The sequence below is a fragment of the Haliotis rufescens genome, unplaced genomic scaffold, assembly GCF_023055435.1.
Source record: "Haliotis rufescens isolate VD_foot unplaced genomic scaffold, xgHalRufe1.0.p SCAF_5, whole genome shotgun sequence".
Classification (NCBI taxonomy): domain Eukaryota; kingdom Metazoa; phylum Mollusca; class Gastropoda; order Lepetellida; family Haliotidae; genus Haliotis; species Haliotis rufescens.
The window spans coordinates 5,545,599-5,567,767 of NW_025964223.1; the positions used below are offsets into that span (position 1 = coordinate 5,545,599).

Sequence of the window (22,169 nt, forward strand, 5' to 3'; positions counted from 1 at the left end):
GTAATCTTTTGTTTCTGTTCACCCTTTCTGAGACTGCCTCTATGGTCTAGTGGACAGGGCATCTGCCTGGACATCGGAAGGTTGTTGGTTCGATCCTTGGCCGCATCATAGCAAAAGACATTAAAAGATGGTATTTGTTGTTTCCCTGCCTGGCATTCATTTAGGGGATACAACAAGGAGTGCTGGTCTCACTGTCCGTATACTCTGTCTACGTACGATATCTATGTTAAACTAAAGCAGGTTAGCACTATTAAACAGACATTAGTCCATGCAGGAACATAGACATGATTTAACATTATCTCACCAAATCACTGAGAATGAGAACTATCATTATGAAGACCACATCCAGGAACACAGACATGATATAAATGTTATCTCACCAAGAACAGTGAGACTGAGAACTCCCATTATGAAGAATCCATCCAGGGTGTCATTATACAAAACAACCATAGCAAGACGACTGTCGCAAGTCTATGTTAAAATATGGGAGTTATGATCACCTTAGCGCTAAGATCGCTTTGACAACGGCATCCAGGAACAAAGACGTGACATAAATGATATCTCACCTAGAACAGCAAGACTGAGAACTCCCATAATGTAGACTGCATCCAGGAACACAGACATGATATAAATGTTATCTCACCTAGAACAGCGAGACTGAGAACTCCCATAATGTAGACTGCATCCAGGAACACAGACATGATATCAATGTTATCTTACCTAGAACAGTGAGACTGAGAACTCCCATAATGTAGACTGCATCCAGGAACACAGACATGATATAGATGTTATCTCACCTAGAACAGCGAGACTGAGAACTCCCATAATGTAGACTGCATCAAGGAACACAGACATGATATAAATGTTATCTCACCTAGAACAGCGAGACTGAGAACTCCCATAATGTAGACTGCATCCAGGAACACAGACATGACATAAATGTTATCTCACCTAGAACAGCGAGACTGAGAACTCCCATAACATAGACTGCATCAAGGAACACAGGCATGATATAAATGTTATCTCACCTAGAACAGCGAGACTGAGAACTCCCATAATGTAGACTGCATCCAGGAACACAGACATGATATAAATGTTATCTCACCTAGAACAGCGAGACTGAGAACTCCCATAATGTAGACTGCATCAAGGAACACGGACATGACATAAATGTTATCTCACCTAGAACAGCGAGACTGAGAACTCCCATAACGTAGACTGCATCAAGGAACACAGACATGATATAAACATTATCTCACCTAGAACAGCAAGACTGAGAACTCCCATAACATAGACTGCATCAAGGAACACAGACATGATATAAATGTTAACTCACCTAGAACAGAGAGACTGAGAACTCCCATAATGTAGACTGCATCAAGGAACACAGACATGATATAAATGTTATCTCACCTAGAACAGCGAGACTGAGAACTCCCATAATGTAGACTGCATCCAGGAACACAGACATGATATAAATGTTATCTCACCTAGAACAGCGAGACTGAGAACTCCCATAATGTAGACTGCATCCAGGAACACAGGCGGGATCATCCTGTTGGCATTACGTGGTTAAGGCCCATCATCACTCACCTGAAACACAAATGATGCTATTGACATGTGCTGTTTCCTATATTAAATCTATACTTGAACAACACTAAAAACACACGCTTATACAGACACACTTCCCAGCAAAATGCTTAGTGCTGTCACATGGCCATATATCCTTCCAAATCAATCTAAGAGGTGCATTGACAAGGACCCCTCACTGTATCGTGCTGTCAATGGACAGTGTTCCCCTGATATATTGCAATCTGTTGTACAATCATTAATGACACATTTGTTAGAGGACTATGTATTTTTTTTCATCACAGCACATATTCATGTTTATTGAATCAATACAACACAAACATAGATTTAAAATGATCAATTTGAAGCCAATTACATGGTAATTTTATAGCACAGTTCTTCTACCGCTGTCATTTCATGTTGCAGGTGCAAACAAAGCTTTGCATTTATTTTCAATGGCATATTTTGAATTTTCATATATCCTCATTGAGAAATACATTTGAAAGATTAACACCACTTTGTGACAGACCACTTAGGAGGGTGTGGGTATGCAGGTAGGGGTGGGGATGGATATGCAGGTGGGGGTGGGGATAGGTATGCAGGTGGGAGTGGGGATGTGCATGCAGGTGGAGCTGGGGGTGGGGGTGAGCATGCAGATGGGAGTGGGGATGGGTATGTGGGTGGGGGTGGGGATGTGCATGCAAGTTGGAGTGGGGGGGTGGGGGTATGTAGGTGGGGGTGGGGATGTGCATGCAGGTGGGAGTGGGGGTGGGGATGGGTATGCAAGTGGTAGTGGGGATGGGTATGCAAGTGGTAGTGGGGTGGGGGTGAGTATGTAGGTGGGGGGTGGGGATGTGCATGCAGGTGGGAGTGGGGATGGGGATGGGTATGCAAGTGGGAGGGGGGGGTGAGTATATAGGTGGGGGGTGGGGATGTGCATGCAGGTGGGAGTGGGGATGGGGGTGGGCATGCAAGTGGGGGCAGGGGTGACAGACCACTTAGAAGGGTATGGGTATGCAGGTGGGGTTGGGGGTTGGTATGCAGGTGGGAGTGTGGATAGGGTGAGTATCAGCCGGGATTTGGGATGGGGTGTGTTCTGAAGGGTCATGCAATTATTTGGTGGGTACAGACAAGGGTTGACTGAGGAGAGTGCATCTTCACCTTTGTCATAAGCATCACAAATTTCAAAAATAGTCTCAGATACACAATGCAACAAAGGATTTATTATTCCCAAGAAATGTTGACTTCCGAAGGAGATAAGATCCTTCAAATACACTGAAAGTATCGATTAAGTTTCAATGCATATTCCATTTACCTAAAACAACAGGATCAAAGTGTTATTTTCAAATTCTCCTAAAATCCACAATTCACAAAGCCTATTCTGCAAGCAGAGCAATCAATACGACCAGATTCAAAACTCAGTCAAGATTCAGTCTTAGAATCAATGCAAGCTGGGTTACATGTTTCAAGCAGTCGACACACACGATGAAGGATATTCATGAATGTTAAGAACTCTTGCTCACAGCAGATGCTAGAACTAATCATAGGGAACTGTGCAGTCAATCTTACGTCTATGTCAAACGCACAGAGTCTACTCAGACATACACAAAGGTTCAAGCAGGAGACTGAGGGATGGAACGGTTTTCTGTCCTTCAAGAATGGATATGCCATTACCAGGATTGTGTAATCCTATCTAGTCAATGTGAAATACATAGGGCAATCACTGTAGCCCCATCTAGTCAATGTGAAATACATAGGGCAATCACTGTAGCCCCATCTAGTCAATGTAAAATACATCAGATTTCTCTGGCTTTTGACCAGTCTCTCATCATCAGCTTCATCACCACTGTTGTTTGTTTGTTGTTTAATGCCGCACTCAGCAATAGTCCAGCTATATGACGGCGGTCTGTAAATAATCAAGTCTGGACCAGACAATCCAGTGATTGACATTGTGAGCATCAAACCACGCGATCCAGTTGGTCGCCTCTTATGACAAGCATAGTCACCTTCTAAGGCAAATATGGGTTGCTGAAGACCTATTCTACTCATGATCTTCACGGATCTTCACCACTGATGAGAACAGTTCTTGCTATGTTAGGTCACACCTTTCTGATCCAATGTAGTCAACTTTCCCTTTGCAAGGAGCCATATTCCAGCAGCTCCACCCTTTGGAGCCTACTTTCCACAATTTCATGATTTCAAGGAGCATCACAACTCAAAGCTTTATGGTCAACATTAGAGAACATTTTCCACATTTGATGCCAAATGCTGTCTGAAGCTCACCTTATTGTGAACACCTGGTGCCATCATTATTTGAAAGTGTTTGATGATTTTACTTTTTGAGTTTTTTTGTGATAATCATCATTGTCATTTCTATTAGATATATCTCTCAGCAGCACTAACAAATGAACATTAGTTAGCTGAACTGAAAATAAATACATTTGAGTCAAATTGACTGTTTATGAGTCAGATGGCCTTACATTGGTATACAAATCTGCCATCTACAAAAGAATGAAATGAAATGTCAAAAAAAATAATGAAAAGCAGTGGGTTTTCAATTCCACCAACATGAAATATGCTAACAAATTCTTTACTGTAATTATCAATATAAAAAATTAGTTATAATATTATAATTAAAACCTCATGTCCATCATCCTACCTACCTAACATTTTAAGGAAATCTTGGGTGGTCGGGTAGCCTAGTGGTTAAACCGTTCGCTTGTCATGCCGAAGACCCGGGTTTGATTCCCGACATGGGTACAATGTGTGAAACCCATTTCTGGCATCCCCCGCTGTGATATTGCTGGAATATTGCTAAAAGCGGCGTAAAACCGTAATCACTCACTTTAAGAAAATCTGTAACACTTTCATCCCGCCCACCTAAAGTCTAGCCCCCTTCTTACACTAATGATGGGAATACTCTTCACTTTCAGAGTAACAACCTCACGATTCAAGCTGTTATTAATTTTTGACTGTAAATCCCCTGGAAAGTTAATTTGTTGGATCGAAAAAACTTCACACCCTCATCATTAAGTAAATCAGATTTCTATCAGACTTTTAAACTGCTCCAAAAGGAGATCTGTCTGCTCCTGCTAAATACCCTCCACACCAACAAACAACAGTCTACATATTTTCAAATGCAGAGCTTCAGGCTAAAGCTTTGGTGCCAAGGTCAAAAGTTCACTTTAACTACCAATGGGACATCATTAAGAAATTGTGTCCCTCAACGTCATATTAACATAACAACTCAACTCAACATTTTTATCCTTACAAAAAGCCCGATTTAATTAATTGTGCAGGAAAACAAATATCATGCACCCTATTTTTAAATACAAGGTTTGATGAATCATCATTTTCCAATCAAACCTAGAGATATGATAGATAATCATTCATTAGGAAACCAACTTGCCACAGATGTGATCAAGAATTTATTTTGTACCTCGTGTCTGACAAGCTGCTTTCTCAAATTTAATCATCTTCCGTAATCATCCTACTTAATCATTTTAAAAACAGGTAGGTGGACATATTGATGTAACAATACCTTCATCCTGTCAGCATCTCCTGGTCTCACACCAAGCCTGACAGCACCAACATCCATAATTCCACACATACCGTATTCGACGTAATAAGCGCCCAGGGTGCTCTCAAAATTAGAAATAGGGGGCTCTTATTAGAATACAGAAAACTACGTTTATAACGAACACGCTTATAACGAACTGACGGATATAGCGAACTTATTTTTAGTCCCGACCATTTGTTGTATATATGCTGTATGTATGCTTATAACGAACTACGGTTATTACGAACTAAAATTAGTGGTCCCCTCGAGTTTGTTATAACCGTAGTTTACAGTATACTTTTGGTGAGAAAAAAAAACAGTTGAAAGATCGTAAATTTCGTGGTTTATGCTGACAGCCTGAAATGATACAAAAGAAAAGTCTGTGCGTATTATACCCGACAGATATTTTTCCAGAATTTAATTGCCCATAATTAAGGGTGCATATAACACACGAGTGCATATTATACACGAATAAATAAGTCTTGTGTACATTGATCAATCAGAAGGGGTGCTAATTGGGATCATTTAAAAGCCAATATATTAGCCAATATCGCCGACAGCGCTTATTAGATTGGGGCACTTATTAAGTCGAATACGGTAAGTCCATACTGAGCTGTTGGTTGTCTATGCCCAGATAAACAGCAATTAATACTCTTGCAATTAAGAACTAATTGTCTCGCAGTTTGTCAAGCAACAGTCATAGCCAATCAAGTTTGGTGACCTTTATTCTGTAATGAACATCTCAGACTAAGATTGTCCCCAACACATCATTACAAACAGTTGCCATTTCCTGGACAGAGCTGGAAACGTCAGGAATCATTAAAAGACAAACAAATCCCAATAAAGTGGAAGACAAAAGACTTGAAAATAAGAGTCCGAGCTCCTGTCGACAGCCATCAACATTCATGCTACTTAGTTCTGCTGTGGACCTCCGAATGAAATGGACGTCTTCATGAGAAATCAATTCCTCGTCAATTGCGATGTGTCTGTTTCATGAAAAGACAGCAAGATGTTGTAAATTTCAGAGGGTGCTGGTTAGACGTACCCCGGTGATATGTCAGTGTTCTTCAGATGCCGTATAACACAAGATTGGCGAATCTGAGACTGGTATTGAAAACGTAATGTGTCTTGGATTGATTTTCTGATTTCGGTCACAGCAGTCATGCCATGTACATCAACAATTTATTTGGTAGGTAAATGAAATTCTCCTTGTCTTGACCAAAGGGCTTCTTATTTCAAGATAAAAGATTTTAAACGTTGCACTGACTTAACATATGACTTAACATAAGGAAGTGGGTCAGACCACAGCGATAAACGTATATGACGTCTACAGATCACTCTGGGTCATTCAGGGCTTTTCATCCACACACAAAATACAGAAAACTATGACTGCACCTTTTTAGGAGATTAGGCTTCTTGATATCGGTTCAGGTTAAGATGACCATGTACATTGAAAACAGTGTAATCCTGTTGACATCATTTCCCAATGAACCGAGAGGAAAGAATAGGTCTTTAGCAACCCATGCTTGCCATAAAAGTGTCTGCACTAACAGGGTCTGCACTAACAGTGTCTGCACTAACAGGGTCTGCAATAACCATGTCTGCACTAACAGTGTCTGCACTAACAGGGTGTGCAATAACCATGTCTGCACTAACAGGGTGTGCACTAACAGGGTGTGCACTAACAGTGTCTGTACTAACAGGGTCTGCACTAACAGTGTCTGCACTAACAGTGTCTGCACTAATAGTGTCTGTACTAACAGGGTCTGCACTAACAGTGTCTGCACTAACAGTGTCTGCACTAATAGTGTCTGCACTAACAGGGTCTGCACTAACAGTGTCTGCACTAACAGTCTCTGCACTAACAGAGTCTGCACTAATAGTGTCTGCACTAACAGGGTCTGCACTAACAGGGTCTGTACTAACCATGTCTGCACTAACAGTGTCTGCACTAACAGGGTGTGCACTAACAGTGTCTGTACTAACAGTGTCTGCACTAACAGTGTCTGCACTAACAGTGTCTGCACTAATAGTGTCTGTACTAACAGGGTCTGCACTAACAGTGTCTGCACTAACAGTGTCTGCACTAATAGTGTCTGCACTAACAGGGTCTGCACTAACAGTGTCTGCACTACCAGTCTCTGCACTAACAGAGTCTGCACTAATAGTGTCTGCACTAACAGGGTCTGCACTAACAGGGTCTGCACTAACAGTGTCTGCACTAATAGTGTCTGTACTAACAGGGTCTGCACTAACAGTGTCTGCACTAACAGTGTCTGCACTAATAGTGTCTGCACTAACAGTGTCTGCACTAACAGTGTCTGCACTAACAGTCTCTGCACTAACAGAGTCTGCACTAATAGTGTCTGCACTAACAGGGTCTGCACTAACAGGGTCTGTACTAACCATGTCTGCACTAACAGTGTCTGCACTAACAGGGTGTGCACTAACAGGGTGTGCACTAACAGTGTCTGTACTAACAGTGTCTGCACTAACAGTGTCTGCACTAACAGTGTCTGCACTAATAGTGTCTGTACTAACAGGGTCTGCACTAACAGTGTCTGCACTAACAGTGTCTGCACTAATAGTGTCTGCACTAACAGGGTCTGCACTAACAGTGTCTGCACTACCAGTCTCTGCACTAACAGAGTCTGCACTAATAGTGTCTGCACTAACAGGGTCTGCACTAACAGGGTCTGTACTAACCATGTCTGCACTAACAGTGTCTGCACTAACAGGGTCTGCACTAACAAGATTCTCCATATCATTAAATTCATTCTTTTTAACAATCATACTTACTAAGAAGCCTATACCCTATTTTAGAATCTCCAACCCTTGCAGTCGGCCTGTTTTCAGTAACACTAAACCTACAGCTTCCGACATGTACAAGCCCGGCTGCAGTTGAGAGCTATATCTACTTGAACCATCCAAGAGTGGAGCCCTTTCTGTAAGTCTAACTCCCATGGATCCATAAAGTAAGCCATTCAACTTGGGAGCCACGAACTACAAGCCATCGTACACTATCACCCTGAAGCAACCATATATTCTTGAAATGTCATCAGATTCAAAATCTAATTTTTTTAAACAATTAATGTTGATAGAAACGGAGGTTACAGGATACAGGTATAAATATTAATCTGCAAATTTCACATGTTACTTAAATTCAAGCCACATAAATTCCCTCCTTGGGCAAGGCCTTTTCCAGAAATAAACATGGTTTCAAGCCAGTTACCCAGAATCTGAATTCTGATCTTTAAATTCGCTAACCTCATTTCCTGATGAGGAAGTATCCGTGGATGAGACTGGCACCAACCTTCCTAAGCCATTTCCAATGGGAAATTCCATATCCAAATTAACTGTAAACGGTTTAGCCAAAGTGTGCATGATTTGTGGCCAGATAAGTCCTACAGATGTACTGTATCCCCAGAGAAGGTGACGCAGTGCTAAACATGCACAGCATCCTCACTGGGCAGTACTTAACATGCTGAAGAGCTGGAGGGGGAGATGTTTCATGTAAAACTGTCGTAGTCTAAGATGAATCTCATGTAGCATGTAACTGCATTCATTAAGTAAGGCTCCAAGGAATGCCCCCCCAAAAAGTCTTAAAATTGAGTATTGCGATCCTTAAGTTGAATACACACACTGATAAGTGAGTTAGGTTTAACACCGATTTGAACTTTATGTCACTTACAACACTGCATGTCATTTACTTATACTTACACCGTATTCGACGTTATAAGCGCCCCGCTCTAATAGGCGCCCATGGCGATATTTGCGAATATATTGGCTCGTGAACAATCCCAATTAGCACCCCTTCCAATTGATCAATGTACACTAGACTTATATATTCACGTATAATATGCACTCGTGTGTTATATGCACCCTTAATTATGGGTAATTAAATTTGGAAAAATATATCTGTCATATATAAACATTTCAGGCTGTCAGCATAAACCACAATTTATCTTTCAACTCTGTTTTTTCACCAAAATAATATTCTAATAAGAGCCCCCTATTTCTAATTTTGAGAGCGCCCTGAGCGCTGATTACGTCGACTATGGTAGGTGTCTACCACTTTGATAAAGTCTGACTGCTGACTCATATGTAAACCTAGGGTCATAATCAGAGTTAATTTTATTTTAGTCAGCAGATCCTGGACTGACTAAGGTTAGTTGGTTGCATGGTTTGTTGTTTTATGCTACACTCAGCAATATTCCAGCTATATGACAGCGGTCTGTAAATAATCAAGTCTGGACCAGACAATCCAGTGATTGATATCATGAGTATCGATCTACGCAATTGGGATTGATGACATGCTTCAACCAAGTCAGCGAGCCTGACCACCCGATCCTGTAAGTCACATCTTGGGTCGCTAAAGACCTATTCTACCCCGGACCTTGGCATGACTAAGGGAGACAACTTGCAATGCCTTAATCCACTATAGGTCACTTATATATAGATGAGGGGTGGTGGAGTAGCCGAGTGGTTAAAGCATGGGCTCATCATGGGTTTGAATCCCACCATGCATGGGTTCAATGGGTGATCAGTTCATTTCTTGTTTCCCACATCAAATAGCTGAAATATTGTAAAATTTGGGATAAAACCATACTCTTACTGACTACCTAACTCAAGATGTATTTTTACATCATGATTACTGAAATGTTGCCTCAGCAGGCAAAAATATATTTTCTATATGTTATAGGTCAAGGGGCCTTTTAGGAGAACTATCGTTATTCACAAACTGGGAGTTCCAACAAGTTTGATTTGAGTCATTAAAACCCTATACTTTGGCTGGCAATGACGACTATGAGTGTCACAATACCTGATTGTTAATGTTACATGCAAACAACGCAAGAACCAACTTCTAGACCTTTGCTAGACCGCCTCCGTGGTCTAATGGTAGAGCGTCCACCCGGAAAGCGGAAGGTCCAGGGTTCGATCCCCGGCCGCGTCATACCAAAAGACGTTAAAAGATGGTACTTGTTGTTACCCTGTCAGGCGTTCGGCATTAATTAGCTTAAACAAGGACTGGTCGCCTCGGAGTCCATATACTGTGTCTGAGTGGGGTATTCATGTTAAACTGCGGCATGGTATCTCAGCGAGATGGCACTATAAATAGGCATAAGTCCGGACTAGTCCAAACAAACACACGTACATGCACGTCGCTATATAAGTGCAATAATCTTGGACGCGACGTTAAACCCCATTTCACCTCACCTAGACCTTTACTGAAAATGTGCAACATGCCTTGGAGAAAAGACTCTGTTGGTGATATTGAAAGTGAGTGAGTTGGGTGTAACGCTGCTTTAAACAGCATTCCAGCTATATCACAGCATGTCAGCTTGAAGTGGGATGAAATCCTGACGTGATTCAGGTCTGAGACATTCACCACTTTGGTGAAACCCACGAGCACAGATATGGTGCAGAGAAACCTGGAAACATATTCATAGGTTCTGGGTGTTTGCAATGGATGCAACTCTGCACAGCGAAATTGTGGGACCTTAGACGACTGGGCCACCTGTGCACCCAGATATTGAAAGATATTGCTTTCAAAATAAACAACTTGAAAATGGCACATGGTATATGAGCTAGTATGCACACATGTTCAGTTCCACAATGGAGTTAATGTTAAATGTAATGTGTCATATACAATGCAGGAGATGTTTCTCTCTCCCAGTGCGACAAGAAACAAAACTAGTTGGCTTCATTCGTCAATGCTTTCTTCGCTTCATTACAATTTTTTATTCAGTGTTAAATCAAAGACTGTTACGTCTTTCAAGGACAGAAAAGAATCAATTGACAACTACAATACTTTCAAAAACTTTTGAAAATAAGAAAACATTTTAAATGTTGAAATGATGCCTGACCTTCAGCCAATTTTTCCTCAAAAGCAGGAACTCTGAGAAGCGAAGATATTTCTTTGCCCAAACAATTGACCAAATATTACTATCTGGTGTTCAAAGTGCTATCTCAAAAGATCCAAGTTTGAACATTCATTTTGCCAAAGCTTCAGGGTTTGAACAAACCTCACAGGAGTTTGGCCGTCCTCAATATGCACCTATCTGTAAATGTGCACAGCACTTACTGAAGAGTTCTGTCAATATGAAGACTTCAGTCCAGAGATTGAAAAGTCACTGAATGTGGACACCCACATGGCAAAAACTGAAGCAGATCGTTATCCGTCACCTTTGTAAACACAACTGTCAAAGTGGAAAACCACTCAACAGAAAATCAATCCAATATCTTAGTTTCAAAGTTTACATAATACTCTCCAACCAAAAACTGCCTGCTCAATAGCAGTCTCATCGCGTACAGTGGGGAAAAACATTTCTTTAGACCCTGGGCTCTGTAGCAGGTAGCAGCATGGATACGTGGAATCGATTCCTAGAGTTGGAGAATGGCAGGATGAAGAAAGCCTTTGAATGTAGATAAAACGTACATGGAGTATATTTTTGAGATGACAAGAAACATACGACACGTGGCCGGATATAGAAATGAAAGAATGCTGCTCTTGAAAGTGGGTTGAGAATATTAAAATAAGATCTGACCTTGTTTGATCATGGCGACGATGTAAAGGGCAATATCTAAAGTATTCATGACTGGATCAGAATCCCATTGCTTTCTTTGGTATAGCAGGGAGTTAAAATAATTGCTTTTGCTGGATACCAGTTTAGAAAATTTTACAAGTTTAGGTTGAGCAAAAATACTGTATCATTGTCATAAATTTGAATTTGCTGAAGCACTAAAAGACAATGTTTTATTCACTTTGCAATAGATTATGAGTTCATCATCAAATTTATTTGTACAACTTGATTTCTTTCAAGTATTGATGGTCAGAAGAAAAAACTTAATGAAAAGAAAATGTTTTTTAATGATGTAATCATATAATTTTACTTTACTTCACATTTTATACAAATTTGAATTCTTTTCAGTTCTGAAATTAATTAACAGGCATGGGAAAAGACCCAGACAATTCTGAAATCTTCATTCTATGTTACTATGTAACATTCAGGGTCACTGAGCCAATTTGGTGAATAAAACACTTTTCTTCTTTTATTCGGTTGGATGTGCAAAACACGTTGTCAAATGTTTTATCTGCTTGTCATACTTATCAGTATAATTTTTCAATGATATACAGCTTTTCCATTGGATCTGAGGTCGGTCACATGACCATGGAGCTGAAGTTCATAAGTGTATGAATGACGTTTTTAAACGTTCACATGTTTTTCACAGGACTGTATTCTTGAAATGACGTAAACACTGACGAACTACTTCCACTGCACATTCCTGAGGATACCCCTGGGAATTCCCTAGCACGTATACACACAGAAGCGTTGTTTCTGATCATTTAGACCCTTTAATCTTGAATTCAGCGTTTTAGCAAACAATGGGATAAGTCAGAGAGTTTGATTGCATGCCCGTTCAAGGATATCCTCACTACGACCCAACCTAGCGAACAAAACGAAGAAAAGCACATCCAAATTATCATAGTATCAACAGTGACAGTCTACAGCATTCTATGAATTTACCCCAACATCTATTTGAAACATATTTACAATCACCTTTCAATCATTGGCCAATTAATCCAAGACGACCAACATTTGTTATCGCCATAGGTTCATGAAGAACTTTGGAAATCTCTCCTGTCACGTTTATCGTGTCGGCCATTTTGACGTCCTGTATTTGATGTGAATGTATTGCAGCATGCAGTCACTGTGACATAAGGTAGTTCTTAAAACACATTTTACATCTAATGATGATATTATTTAGATCTATTTTCTGTAACCAAACCACAAAAGATGTTTCTGTAGAGCAAGTTGAGCATATACATTACGCTAATGTCACCATGTCATATTGATGAACTATTTTATTCCATGTTACAGATAGTTGTCAGTGTAAACATGGATATCACACATACTAGGCCGAAATGAAATTGTGTAATACATCCCTCGAAGTATAAATAGTGATACGAAACGTTATTAGAATTGACTTTCACTTTGTGTGATTTTAATGGAGTATTAACCTTTATAGAGTGAGGACCAATCTATCTATCTATCTATCTATCTATCTATCTATCTATCTATGTGTGGTGACAGTGTGTGTGTGTGTGTGTGTGTGTGTGTGTGTGTGTGTGTGTGTGTGTGTGTGTGTGTGTGTGTGGTATAGTGTGCGTGCGTGCGTGTATACCTATATGTGCTTTAGCCCATTTTTTATTCTAATGGACATTCAAGTCTTTGTACAAAAGGAGTACTTATCAGTCTTTTCGGATTTCAAAATGGCCAAAATAGTAATCCTTATACTGCTACTGTTTCAACTCGACCAACATTCTGTCTGAATGAGTTAATGTTGTGTACTGCCTCAGTCAGGTATTCCAGGTAAACCATGCCTATTTATAAATCATGGATTCTGGACCAGGCAAACCAGTGATTGAAAACATGAGCCATGATACACACAGTCCATGCAATATGACACACAATCAGTTGTATGGCATGCAACACGCACTGACACCCCAATCAAGTAAGCGGTTTGGATAACATTGAGGAATAGCTTGAGTGGATATTCTATTGACAAAACGTTTGCAAAGTGTTGAATATATACCTTTAAGATACAGCCATGTCGAAATAGCAACCGAGCCAATCTCAGTTGGATGAACCTTAGGGCAGCAAATTAAATTGAATTTGCAAATAAAACAAAAAGACTTCCAAAAAATGCACTCATTTAGAAATTAGATCTAACTTTGAACAGTTTCACATGAAGTTGGATGCAGATTACATGCCAAATGCTAGTTGTTCAGAGAATAGCTTCTTCTGATAAATAGATTTTCGCTTGATGAATATGAAAAAAGAATAGTCCCTAAGGATGAATTGATCTGTCTTATGTACTTCCTGCACTCATCATTCAGTGTTGTGTGTATGAAACAGTACTTACCTCTCAGTGAAAAAAATATATACTCACATGACAGATGTGTTATTTAAGTGTGGTTACATTAATCACATGCCCTAATCTACAGATAATCTTACACATTGTACAATTCAGTGCCTGGTTCTATTGTTGGATGTGAATTCTAAAATGATGTTGCTGCCTAGTACATTTGTCATGTCACTTCTGTGCAGAGTTGTTTCCCTTAGCCTTGTAAGGATCTGCTGTTTGAATACCAGGTTCACCTAATTATGATCCTTGATCTGTCAGGTACGGTCCTGTAGCTGTGGGTTTCACCACAGTAGCATCACAACAGACCACCTTGACATGGTAATAATGTTCAAAACGCCGTCCCTCTTATCACTAATTCTGATTTGTTTGTTTGTTTTCTTACGCCACACTTGGCAATATTCAAGCTATAGGATGGCAGCCTGTAAATAACCTTGTCTGGACCAGTCAATCCTGTGATTGATATTATGGGCAATGATTGTCAGGATCAGACAATCCTGTGATTGATATTATGGGCAATAATTGCCTGGACCAGACAATCCTGTGATTGATATTATGGGCAATGATTGTCAGGATCAGACAATCCTGTGATTGATATTATGGGCAATAATTGCCTGGACCAGACAATCCTGTGATTGATATTATGGGCAATAATTGCCTGGACCAGACAATCCTGTGATTGATATTATGGGCAATGATTGCCTGGACCAGACAATCCTGTGATTGATATTATGGGCAATGATTGTCTGGACCAGACAATACTGTGATTGATATTATGGGCAACAATTCACGCTGTCAGGGTACGATGACAAACAATCACCCAGTCCGACCGGACCAATCCACTAAGTTACAGGGGCGGTCGGGTAGCCTAGGGGTTAAAGCGTTTGCTCGTCACGCCGAAGACCCGGGTTTAATTCCCAACATGGGTACAATGTGTGAAGCCCATTTCTGGTGTTCCCCGACGTGATATTGCTGGAATATTGCTAAAAGCGGCGTAAAACCAAACTCACTCAAACTCACTCACTAAGTTACAAAAGCAAAGCATGCTGGGGACTATTATTCCAATGTGAAATTCCCACTGGGCCAAATTCTGAGGCTGGTTGCATGGTAGCCTTGGGATTAAAACAGCAGATTCCTAAAGCTGGGACAAATTAGGATGTCATCCCACCTCCCCTTCTTCATCTGCAACCCCTGTGATTCTGGGTCAGAATCCCAAGCTTATTTTCCAAGCCAGCTGTGTCACAGGCGGTCCCAATGCTACGGCCAGATCGACCTGTCACTTTGTGTTTAAGACCAATGGTTTGTTTGATCCAGACTTAAATGTTTCCCTGATATATCGTAAATAACGATAATGGCTTCGTGAAACAACGTCTCAACTCATTATCATCCAGTCTCACAGAACAAGATGTCATAAATGACAAGAAATAATCATGTGCTAAAAGCTTCAACACAAAGTGATGCACATCTTGGAAAACATATTTACCACTTATGAGATTGTGATACTTGCAATCTCAAAAGGATGCTCCAGTGTGATCAGTACAGAGGTAATGATGTAATTAGGTAGAGACTAACTGATGCACAGTTAATCAATACTGCCCAATTGCTTGCCATCATTGGAACACAATGTACGGAGAATAGCATATTATGTGCCTGTCTCATAAATAGTGACTGTGAAAAGACATGCAAGCCTAATGATCAGGCCATCAGGAAGTGACGAGGAAATGTGTTCAACAGAGATGGAGGACAATTGATCCTCTTTCCAAACATAAAATTGAAACAAGAAAAACTCAATCTGTACCAGGTAAATGTCCTCATAAATCTCTCGTCCCTCTTTTATTACGTTCTTAAATTCAAGCGAGATAAAATCAAAAAGTCATGAAATATATACAACAGCTTTAATGTCAGTCTGCATTAACAGACAGTGTTTGTGTACTCGTGTCTACTCAGATATACAGACACTAGGGCTGGGACAGGTAACTTGGGTACTCAGGTCGGGTGGGTCCTGAGTAGGACCCGGGTACCCACAGGACTACCCGGACCCGTGGTTAGTCACGTGATATATTGTTTAATCACAAAAATTATCTAAACCTCTATTGTTACACTGTAAGTCACTAATGTTCCCATTTCTTTCTGACAATGCACCCATTCCTTCTGACTTGTATATGTTTGAATAAAGATAAAACTTCATGCATTAAACTTCAGTGTATGCATGAGCGGATCGTTTTACACATGTATCCAAATACATTTTGCAAGAGCAATGGTCAAACTTTTCCAAATCGGACAGTTTGTACCTATCTCTAAATATCTACAGCGGGTACCCGGGTAGGGTCGGGTAGTAGGGTGGTGGGTACCCAGGTAGTAATGGGCACATTGTCTGCTGCTATTGTTCAACAATATAATTGTTATATACCATTTCAGTGAATGAGAGAATGATTTGGGGTTACAAGCTGCTTTGAACAGTTATTCAGTCACATCTAGCCATCAGTTTTGTTTCCCGCTATATGACGGTGGGTCTGCAATAATCGAGTCACAACTACAGAATCTAGTGATTGACATTAGGAGCATTTACGCAATTGGGATATGATGACTTGCATGAGCCAAGTCAGCAAGTCTGACCACCCAATCCTGTTAGTTGCCATTTACAACAAGCATTGTTACCTCTTTTAACAAGCATGGTTTGCTTAAACTCAAATCAAACCTGGGTCTTCATGGCCCTGACACTGATGTCAAGCACTTTGGTAAAACCCACTTATGTGGAGCAGATAGACCAAGGATCATAATTAACATAAATATGGGATTCAAACCAGTCGATCCTGGCAGCAAAGGGACATAACTTCACAAAAGAAGTGGGACCTTAGACAACTTAAGCACCCATGTTGCCATTTTATCATCTTGAACATCTGTTGCATCTCTGTTTTTTTGCTATCCTGCTGCTGCAACTAGTACTGGCATCAGTCTGCAAGGCTTTGTCGAACAGTGAAGGAAAGAATTTTAAATTTTAAGTATTTAAATTGTGTCCAAATATTATATTGGATATATTATATCAGGTTTCTGATTTCACTTTTTTGGTGAGTGAGTGAGTGAGTTAGTGAGTGAGTGAGTGAGTGAGTGAGTGAGTGAGTGAGTGAGTGAGTGAGTGAGTGAGTGAGTGAGTGAGTGAGTGAGTGAGTGAGTGAGTGAGTGAGTGAGTGAGTGAGTGAGTGAGTGAGTGAGTGAGTGAGTGAGTGAGTGAGTGAGTGAGTGAGTGAGTGAGTGAGTGAGTGGCTGGTTCCAAGTATACAATTCTAGAAAAGGAGTAAGTTTGGGATGTGTTTGTGGGTGAGTTTGTAAGTTTGTAAGTAAGTAGGTGAATGAGTATTGTAGTGAGTGAGTTTTTAAGTTTGTGAGTGAGTGAGTTTGTAAGTTTATGAGTGAGTGAGTTTATGAGTTTATGAGTTTGTGAGTGAGTGAGTGAGTGAGTGAGTGAGCGAGTGGGAAAGCTTGGATTCAAACTTTCTCTTATTGTACCGGGCGGTAATAATCAACATAATCTTACAACTTACTTCTTCCACAACTACATTTGAAAGAATGAGTGTCTGAGTTGAGTCTAATACCACTTTGAACAGTATTTCAGTTATCTGTGACAGTCTCAGTTGGATGTGGGAGGAAAGCCTAGGTGATGCGGGTCTTGGATGTTTTCCACTGTGGCGAAGCATATGAACAGATATGGTATGGCGCTGACAAACCTAGAAGCATGTTGGAAGGTGAAGTGAAAAGGAGTTTAATTCTGTGTCCAAGATTACTGATGTGCATACAGTGTGTCCAGACTTATGTGCGAGCCCACTGAGATACCATGCCACAGTTTAACATGAATACCCTACTCAGACACAGCAAACTGACTCCGAGCCGACCAGTCCTTGTTTTAGCCCCTTGATGCCTAGCGCCAGACAGGGTAACAACAAGTACCATCTATAAATGCCTTTTGGTATGACATGGCCGGGGATTGAACCCCAGACCTTCCGGTCTCCGGGCGGATGCTTTACCACTAGACCACGGAGGCAGTCCCTCTCCATAGAAAGAAAGGTTCTTGGGCAATATACATTTTAACATTCTAATACAACCAATAAAAAAAAAAATGCAAGGATTTTTATATATGTACCCAATAATCCTCACTTTAATGCATGTTAATCAGTTTTGTTCAATATCTTACATTTACAAAAATACAAAGTTTTATCCATATTCAATAGGTAAAAACTAACATTTCTCTTTAAAAGAACAGAAAGCTCTGTCTTAGGTGACACGCCCAACTGACATTACATGAGAAGGAAGATGAATCAATAGAAATTTGAATCATTGACATTGTTAGTTTGAGATGAAATCGTCCATGGACAGAATGAAAGCATCAGAAAAATATCATTCCAGGAAAGGAATGAATAAAAAAATAATAAAAAATCATGGCATCCAATTCAGAAGAGGCGCCAAACCTTTTCCGACCATGTTGTTTTTAATGTTTCTTTCCCAAGCCTAAAGTATTGGGTGACAAGCAAGTGACCCTTCATCTTATTTATAACCCAATTGAAATAATCCCAATTTTCAACCCCAAAAAACATGAGGATGAAATCAAGATAAAATCAATCCAAGAATAAAATATATCTTCCACACAAAGAATGCCCCTTACAATTATAGAACCACTTTTCATCCTCTAAAATTTAAAACTGTCAGGAAGACATCCACGACACCGATACACTAGCCACATCCACATCAGAAATTCAATTTGGAACTGTCAAATCGGGAAAAGACGGAAATGAACACTGCCTCCTGCATTGAAAAGAAGAAAGAAACACAAACAACATCAAGTCGGCGTTGGAACTTAGTGGACTGAAGGTCTGCAGAAAGGGAGACCGTTTGATATGAGATTAGCGTGAGCATCTGCTTCAAACTGTGAAGTCTGGCCCTCAGCCATAGTTATTGACAACACATCAAATATGTCTAACATCATACATGTCAAGTCAGCATTATTTAATAAAGAATTGGAAATTGTGTGAAAACGCATATTTATTTGGGCTAAGCTGCAGGATGAAGGAGTGTTTTCCAAGTCAAATCTGTTGTTTGTGCAGTAAAGTATGGAGTGATGGTTTTTTAACACTGTGCAAGCAATTTTTTCCATTTTTTAGATGGCCAGTCTGCTACTCTCCATCATGCTATTTCAATGCTTATCTTAGCTTGGTGATGCTGATGACAAACAGATGCTTCTTTCTGAACAGACCATGGCTGTAAGACTTCTGTTTGGTTTGGTGCCTTTTTTAATTAATATTTAAAGGAAGACACAGCTCAGGCAGATTGGCAGCAAGGTTTCTTCATGTCTACAAGAGTTAGGTTACATCGCAGAGCCATTTAGTTCACTTTCAAGCTGATCTACCTTCTTACAAGAAATAATCAGCAGTTCCACATTGATTTGGATTATGGGGGAGAGTGAGTGAGTGAGTGAGTGAGGAGTGAGTGAGTGAGTGAGTGAGTGAGTGAGGTAGTGAGTGAGGTAGTGAGTGAGTGAGTGAGGTAGTGAGTGAGGTAGTGAGTGAGTGGGAGAGAGAGAGTGAGTGAGGTAGTGAGTGAGTGAGTGGGAGAGAGAGAGTGAGTGAGGTAGTGAGTGAGTGAGTGAGTGGGAGAGAGAGAGTGAGTGAGGTAGTGAGTGAGTTAGGTAGTGAGTGAGTGAGGTAGTGAGTGAGTGAGTGAGTGAGTGGGAGAGAGAATGAGTGAGTGAGTGAGTGAGGAGTGTGTGGGTGAGTGAGTGAGTGACCACTGAATATTTCACTATGCATGGAGATACATGCCATTAATGTAGCTGTCATTCCTCTATACTGCAGTAATGACTATTTAGACGATCATTCATATTTTCATATTGGATATTAGGCATAAATGTAATCAGTGAATTTGAGGTGAGGTGATGTGAAATGGGGTTTAGTGTCACATCCAAGGTTGCACTTGTATAGTGACGTGCATCCTCCCAAGGCAAGGGTGTTAACCAACTGTAAAAGTCCATTTTCCCCCCTTGCCGAACAATGCTGGAATTTCGGGACTTGACTGACCCCGACCAGTGGCTATTACAACTTATATACCTTCTGTGTCCCTCCTATTGACCAATCTGATTCCACTTCTCATATCACGTGCAGTTGCGTCAAACAAAGTGGCGGCACCCAATCAAGATGATCTGATCGATTATCAAAATCTATAGTATAAGAAAATGGGTCTTACTTCGCAAAGTGCATCAAATCACATGAGCACCCTGATAAGAAACATGAAAAGATTTGGCAAATAGCTGCTGATGCTGATTTGGCGGTACACTTGCTTTGCAAATCCTGCAATTGACAGAAATCTGCACCACATTTTTCAAAGCGTATATTTGTGATATAATGCTGAATCTTTACTGATTTGAGATTTATGTTGTGATTCTTGGCAGCAACACTACATATTTGATGATAAACTGACTTAAATATGATGTCAAAGGACACCAGATGCCATACTATTGGAGATAAACTGATGTAAATATGATGTCAAAGGACACCAGATGCCATACTATTGGAGATAAACTGATGTAAATATGATGTCAAAGGACACCAGATGCCATACTATTGGAGATAAACTGATGTAAATATGATGTCAAAGGACACCAGATACACAACAGTTGAAGTTGCACAGTGAACCAGCCGACATTCTTTACTGTTAGACTGAAACCCCCCATTAAGTATGATTTGAAAGAAAGTGGGTCCATAAAAAGATGAATCCACGTTGAGCCAAGTCCCCCTTTAACACTGATCCTGCAACAGAAGCATGAGCTGGGTAGCTCACTGCCATGCTCAGATCCACACTTCATCGATCCTTCCGATCTTTTTTTTCACAACTCATTTCTTCTTTCTACATAACTACTTTAAAAAGTCCCCAAACCATCCAAGCAATTTTCCAACCTCAGGTCTCCATGTTGTGTGAAGAAAATCATAAATCAGAGAAAATAAGTCTGGGCTTGATAACCAAGAGAACTTCACACAGCAGGCAACTCAAAACAAGATTCGGGAGAATTACCAAGTGACTACCCAGCTCTGCTGGAGAGGGCTAATGAGTCCCTCTGCTGTTGTTATTACAGCTCCAATGTGGCATCGAGAAGACCTCATGCATAGCAACAGAGAAAGAAACACCAGTTCCTGATGAATTCTTACTTTCTCGGGCAAGCCCTCATTATCTTTTTGAAGCCGCTTTTTTAAACCTTCATCCCCTTATTTACCTGGCCATCATTAGTATACATCAATGGCGTTCACAAACACATTCTTCGGGTCTAGACACACACGGAAAAAAGGATAGATTTCTATTTCCTTCTCTCTGGTGTATTTGCCCCTGGATAAAACATATACACAAAGGTATTGATTCTGGGAAATGACACAGGATCTGATCCAGTTCCAGACGTTTCAATCTAGAACTTTATCAGGAGATGAACATCACCTCATGTTGATTGTATGCAGGAGAACACATGAAGAAATTATAAATTTGATTTTCAATGATAAGAATTAATCTGCAATGAGATCACTTTTATGTCCTAAGTGAAAGAGAGAACTTGTTCCATCCTGACGTTTCAATCTAGGGACATATATGAAGATTAACATCACATCGTGTTAATTGCATACAAGAGAACATATAAAATTATTAATTTCATTTTGTATGACAAGAATAGCTCAGGCATTGATGTTTAATATTTAAATTCAACCCAAACCTCTGGGTTTCTTGAATTGATTATGTATTTATGCCATTTTCTGTTTAATAAGAAAAAGTGAAAACATTTACAATTGCTTTAATCAATCTATTGTATTGAATACCCATGAGCAGATGAGAAGAATGAAAACATCAAGAAACAAAGTTTGAAGGAGTCTCCACTGCAAATATTAACAGTGCTGTCAGATCAATGTAAGTTTTTATATGTGAGCATATTTCAAACATGCCGTCTTTGAAACCAATTTTCCAATTTGTAATTTAATGATGAAACACATGCAGATATTATATGCAGCTATCAATGTCCACAAGAGGTTATTTGAAATTAAATTTCTGGGAAAATTGGGGAAATAATTCCCTTTCAACCTTGCTGGAACAT

At 40.2% G+C, this 22,169-nt stretch overlaps 2 protein-coding genes across 6 annotated transcripts in view; both read right to left on the bottom strand.

Moving 5' to 3' along the window:
• The window catches only part of LOC124133593 (procollagen C-endopeptidase enhancer 2-like), a 229,584-nt gene that overhangs the window by 57,493 nt on the left and 149,922 nt on the right, over positions 1–22,169 (bottom strand). For 3 of the 5 annotated variants that reach the window (XM_046498044.2, XM_046498042.2, XM_046498043.2), the window contains exon 2: positions 1,491–1,593. In XM_046498044.2, the coding sequence (XP_046354000.1) occupies positions 1,491–1,554 (64 nt within the window). In that variant the 5' untranslated portion in view covers positions 1,555–1,593. Of the gene's footprint in view, positions 1–566; positions 622–643; positions 699–1,490; positions 1,594–22,169 lie in introns of those variants that run through there. The other 2 variants (XM_048383921.1, XM_048383922.1) reach the window with 2 other exon arrangements.
• LOC124133616 (activating transcription factor 7-interacting protein 1-like) lies at positions 6,641–7,921 on the bottom strand. Its single transcript, XM_046498072.2, has one exon. It carries the CDS (start codon positions 7,919–7,921, stop codon positions 6,641–6,643), a length of 1,281 nt encoding a protein of 426 aa, XP_046354028.2.

Coding starts and splice junctions, on each gene's coding strand:
- LOC124133616 (XM_046498072.2), bottom strand. CDS start 7,921: ATGATTGTTAAAAAGAATGAATTTAATGATATGGAGAATCTTGTTAGT.